This window comes from Chelonoidis abingdonii, chromosome 5, assembly GCF_003597395.2.
Source record: "Chelonoidis abingdonii isolate Lonesome George chromosome 5, CheloAbing_2.0, whole genome shotgun sequence".
Classification (NCBI taxonomy): domain Eukaryota; kingdom Metazoa; phylum Chordata; order Testudines; family Testudinidae; genus Chelonoidis; species Chelonoidis abingdonii.
Genome location: NC_133773.1, coordinates 63,931,827 through 63,937,826, shown reverse-complemented (window position 1 = coordinate 63,937,826; position 6,000 = coordinate 63,931,827). Strand labels below are relative to the sequence as shown.

Genomic DNA, 6,000 nt, shown 5'->3' with positions numbered 1-6,000 from the left:
TTCTGCCATAGTTTGGCAAACAGCTAAAGAATGCACTCTGCATAATCTTTCCCTGGGGACTGCATCTTGACCTGGTAGGGAGGTTTGTGTGCTCCAGTGACCCTGTGAACTATGCTGGCAGGAGTTTTAACTCCTGCTAAGGGCACTTCAGCTGGACATGTCAAAGTACAGAAAGGGACTAGATGAAAAGCAGTCCTCTGATCCTCGAAATTGGGGGTTGAATGATAGACCAATAACCTATCCTCATAAAAAAGTTAAGCTTTAGAAACACAGTGGGGTAGACATTTCAGTGAACAGCATGATAGACAAGGATGGCAGAGCCTTGTTCATGCCCTAGATGACATCTGACAGCACGGGAAAGATTCAGATTCAGACTTCATATAACAGAATTAAGGAGAAGATGTTCTAGCAAGTGTAATATTCAGATGTTTATTTTTATTGAAGAAATAAAGTTTCCAAAGACCAATGGAAAAAATAATTTATTGCAGTTCCTTTTACACAGAAGCATGAAACATTTATACATATATTTTTGTGCTGATAAGAGATATACTATAGACAAACTTTCATTTTGTACACATAAGTAATTGCACTGTACTAACATATAACTGTATAAAGCAGATATTCAGAAAATATCATTGAGCTAAGAATGAATATATTATTCCAAAAGGAATGCCCTATACATTGAAACTAATTTAATTATTCCTGACTTGTTGTCCAGAATATTATCATATTCTTCCAAGGGCTGAAACAAAATTACTTCTGAAAACTAAAGAGACCAAAACAAAAGGCTTTGCCTGACAACCTTGCCCCACCAGTGTGCCTTTCAGTGTTCATGGTCTATTGGAAAAGAACCAAAGCACTGTGAGTGGCACAAAATTGTCCAGCAATCTATTATGCACAAGTCAGTTGCAGTCAGTTAATATAAATCTATGAAACTAAACGGCAAGAGAGCAGCATTTGGATAGAATTACATTTACACACAATTCAAATTGCGGTATTAGACAACCAACCCCCTCCTCTCAATATAAAAAATGTATATGTAGTATATACAGGTGGAAATTGTACAATACCATCAAAAGAGCTGTTGTTTTCTCATCACTAATTAGCACAGTATGTCAAGTGTTATTCCCTGAAGGAACTGGAGTACTGCATGTTGACATACTGAAGGAAAATGGACAGCAGTAATAGAATAGTTTTATAATGATGATGAAGACAAAGAGCACATGTGAAAAGCACGAGATTAAAAGGGTTAGTTATGGCACACACATTGCATAATGTTATTCAGTACTATCAGGACACGAGAAAGGTTACATGATCCACAAAAAGGGCTTGGAATACACACCCACAGCAAAAATACAACAATATCAAAAGCTGAGGCAAACAACAGCAAGAGTCTGGAGGAAAGCAGTGAATATGATACTTTCATGGTAGGGCGGATAGGCAAATGAGAAATGCAAAGCGAAGTAATACCCACAAATCATCATTACTGCCAGACCAGTAAGTTGTTTGGGACACAGCACTGCACCCTATCCAGCGTCCTCTTCCTCTTCCCCCAGCTCAGTAAACATCTTGCTTTATTTCCTTGAGTGCATGTAAGGGAAGTTTGAGAAATAAGGGATTTTCTTTGAAACAGCAATGTGACACGCAGTGACAAAATAAGTTTGATACTTTTCATTGTGGCTTTATTATAAATAAAGAAGACAGTGCATAGTAAAGCAGGAATGTTGTTGTGTCAGGATCACAGGCTTTGAGTGCCTTATTAGTAGATTTATGACCATTCCACCTGTGAGGTGACAACGTACCCTAATTTGTCCCTGACTGTCCAAGGCTCCTTGGAAGGCACAGGACTACCCCAGGCACAGATTCCCTCCAGCCATTTATGCTGTAGTGTGTGAAGTCAGAGAGATTGCTGTTGCAAGAGGGAATATGTTTGGGATAAGATTGGGGAACTAGCAGTGTGAGAAGTAAGTGAAGAGTCTCTGAAAATGGGAAACATGGGGTATGAAGCATCTGGAGGGACCTTAGCAATACTTACATCAGCTGCCTCCAACATGGTGGATGCTATATTAAGTAATCAATATTTTTATTCCTTATTCCCTTTATTTTGGCTGCAATTTTCACCATTTTTGGAATGTTGTAAACCATAAAAAGGTAAAAAATCCAAAAAATAAAAAAAAAAACCCGGAGCTTTTCTACTAACTGGGCCGTCCTAGTTCTGTGTTTTTTTAAAACAAACCTGCCTGTCAGTAGTGAAGCTGCGGCTGCACTTTGTTCTAAAAACATGTAAACAAGGGCATCAGGAACTGAAAAACAAGCAACAGAGCCAGAGCTACTGTGGCCAATGCTCAGTTCAAACGCAGTCCTAAAATTGTTGAGTACTTAAGTGGAGAACAGAAAAAGAACATAAAATGCAAATATGGGTGCTTGGAAAGCACAGCCTCCTAGGAGGTAATTATGTTGCACTATGTCACTGGATGACAAAGCTAAATGGTGCTGAGCCGCTACAACTTCCATTGCTATCTACTGACAGTGCAGAGGCTTCAGGCCTTTTAAGGTTTGGCATAAAATCTCTATCCAGTTGCTAAAAACATTTACCTCTTCTGTTAATTATTGTGATCTAATTAACAGAAGGTGATGTCATCACTGCCTTCTGGGATGAAGGGGACGGAAGTGACACATTATCAACATGAATCAATCAGAATCAGAGATAATTTAAAAATAACATGTAATTACTTATATTGCTTAAATTGTAGGGAAAAGTGAAAAATGTTTTGATAAAACCTCTTTTACCTCTGACTATGGATCTCAAACAGAAATGTCAGTCATATGAAACTATAATATATTCTGCAATTGGTATAAAACACAACTAGCAAAGTATCATCAAAAGGTGACACACAGAATATTAATGGAAGGTTATGGAGTTTGTGCTAAAGACTAAAGATAATTTTTCTAGAGAAAATATAGACTGTTTCCTGAAGTATATTGCCCTGGAATAAGAAATATCAACATTTAGTAGGTACCATTAAAAAGTTAGCATTTGCTTGTTCAAATACTTGCAGTAAAATTGTGGGTAAAATTTGCAAAAGTGACTAAGTGGCTTAGCAGCTTAAGTCCCATTTTCAAAAAAGATTTAGGCACTTGGGACTCTGAATGAGACTTAGGCTGCCAAGGCCCAGATTTTTAAAGGTATTTAGATGTTGCTCCTTAAGTCACTTCATAAAATGGGATTCAGGCTCTGAAGTCACTTCAGAGTTTTTTCAAAGTTCGACTCTGTATCTTTATAAATTAAACATGCAAAAGCCTCTGTCAGGCAGAACCCTGTGCCCGCACAGGGTCCCATTGACTTCAACACAGAGGTAGCTGCTGGACTTGCATCTAAAAATAGGAGAGACTGCAGTATTTCACTCACTGCAAGCAGGCAAATGGAGAGTTTTCAAATGGCACTAACTATAGATGTCAGCTAAACAGAGATGTACTGTATATTACAAAGTCTAATATAATAGAGAAATCTGTAAGGACAGATAAATATTTAAACACTTGGCACTCCCTCAAGGACTTTTTAAAATACAAAAGTGTTTTTTTTAGAGAATGCATAAACAGCAAAGATAAATAATCAAGACATTTAATCTGCTGTCAAGACAGTAAACACATTAATGGAATAACATTTTACAAAATGGTTCCTTTCTTGTAGAGAACATTTAGTTTTGCAAGTGAAAATGGTTCTCAGTGGTTTAGATTAAACTTCTTGTATTTATGCCTTGTTTTAAAAAAGAATTACTCTTTGGTTAGTCATACCTCTGTCTCTGTACTCTTTCTGGACAAAAACCAAACTTGCATTGGTTCTTTTTTACCCTTCATGGAAACAGGGCCTCTGTGTTCTAGGTGGAATTGAGGATCTGAATTTTCTGGTGACATAAGACACCTGAAATTAAAAACAAATATTAGAGTATCCCTCCACACACATACACATACAGAGAAAACATTAAACATGCTACATCTGAGGGCACATTAATTAGATTGTCAGGCAATATTGTAGGCTGGGCTTAACATGAATAATTGGACATGGATGATAAATCGATCAGTAGTCTGGAAAAAGAATATAGGAATTAGCTAAGGTAAGGGAAAACACCCAGGGAACCATTTATAATGGACAAAGTAACAATGGATAAGATAAGTCTGGAACAGAAGATGAGGAAAAGAGCAAGTAATGCATGGACAATAAGTGTACAGAGCATTCTGTACAGGGGTTGGTTCCTACAAAGTAACCAAGCCAATCCCAAAATATGTAATGAAATGTATAATGAATGCAATGAAATGTGTAAATGTAAATGAAGGAAGAAGTCTGCTGCAAAACTTTGGATGTGTGGTACCCCCTATGCCAACTCCCTACACTTGAGCCTGCACAACTCAGTGTAGCTTTGGTTTATACCAAATAAAGGAACCTGAGTGAGAAGCCTGGAGTTGGATTGAATTCTTGAGTAACCTGAATGGAAGATGTCTGAGGGGAACTCTAACAAATATCTTAAGGTGGTTATGTCTCACCACAAATTCCTGTGGCTGAATATAATTGTTTCCTATGGAAATAGTGATTCGTAGTAATGCAGCTTGACCCAACATTTCAGAAAATACATGTGCTGTAATATTCTGAGTGGGATTGTCACTATCACATCTAAAGTTACTTTAAAGGTACATTGATAAAGCTGTTTCTTTCGAAATTCTTATCAAGAAGGGGTTTTGCATTTCTCACCTATAGGTGTACTCAGAAACATTGATTTTTCCTTTTTCTCCAGTGGTTTCTGTTCTGCTTGTTAGATTAACAGTGTTTCCAAAGAGACAGTAGCGCGGCATCCTTTGGCCTATGACACCTGTAACCACCTCCCCAGTGTGGATACCTATTGTTATCTTTAACAAGAAAAAGCAAGTTTGAATGTTTTATAGTTCAAGATCAATTTTATTAACTTGATGTCTCCCACTAAATATATATAATGTGCATTTTTTAAATGCTGGAGTTCATCTTTTATAAGACATCAGTCTTGATTCTTTATCGCCTTATACCATGTGTAGTCATTTACTGCTGTGCAGACTGAGTCTAAAATTCAGAATGGTAGTATTCTACACCCACTTTGCACAGGTGTACATGACTGTACAAAGTGCATGACAGTGGAAAATCAGGCCCACTTTTTCAAAGCATAAGGGCAGATTTGGCTGGAGAAGAATTATCTTGGCATAGGATACTGACGACTGCAGGCTCTCTTCTGAGACCCACTCCACAAATCCTGGAGCAGAGGTGTGCTGGTGGTGGGGAATGGAGACTAAGGGGCACAATGGAAGCTGTTAGGGTGACTCTGTGTGGCACTGCCACCTGTAGGAACCCTCCAGGGCTATCTAAGTTACATCAGGTGCCATTTCAACCTCTGTAGCAGCCCACATCTGGAAGGACACAAAAGTGGCTTCAAATCACCATAGTCCCAAGCCCAGGCTGTGAGTTTTGTGTTGCACTCCCCAAAGGAAGAGCATAAGAATACACTTGTTGATTTTAATGAGTTGTGAGTGTAACTCAGAGCAGAATTTGGCTACTGTGCATGTTACCTAAGCCACCTGGAGACTTCAAACACAGAGGTTTAAATATTAGGTGCATAGGACACAAGATGACTTTCATATATATACATATATTCTTGTTTAAAAAAGAAACATAAGGATTTTGAAGTTAAAACTTAGAGTAATGAGCAATTTGTAAGTCTAACATATTGCATACTGTCATTTGAACCGAGCACACAGATACATAACTCAAAAATCTCACGTGTGAACACATCTGCAAGGGTGATAGAGTGTCTTCCTTTTCCTTTCACCAAGTCCACTGCCTGAAATTAATTACTAACCCCATCTAATCACCAAGGTGCATAGCACATCTTGGATAGCACAGGGCAGTACTTATAATATTAATAATAATGTCTGAATTACACAGCTTTTTGGTAAAATCATCTCGCCAAATTCTCTATT

The 6,000-nt window shown here is 37.9% G+C and overlaps 1 protein-coding gene across 2 annotated transcripts in view; it reads right to left on the bottom strand.

Annotated features, from left to right (window-relative positions):
* Positions 1–464: 464 nt before the first annotated feature.
* The window catches only part of GUCY1B1 (guanylate cyclase 1 soluble subunit beta 1), a 56,857-nt gene continuing 51,321 nt past the window's right edge, over positions 465–6,000 (bottom strand). For both annotated transcript variants that reach the window (XM_032779129.2, XM_032779130.2), the window contains 3 exons: positions 4,748–4,902; positions 3,796–3,922; positions 465–1,581 (listed from right to left, as the gene is read on the bottom strand). In XM_032779129.2, coding sequence (XP_032635020.1) covers positions 1,558–1,581; positions 3,796–3,922; positions 4,748–4,902 — 306 coding nt within the window. In that variant the 3' untranslated portion in view covers positions 465–1,557. The remainder of the gene's footprint in view (positions 1,582–3,795; positions 3,923–4,747; positions 4,903–6,000) is intronic.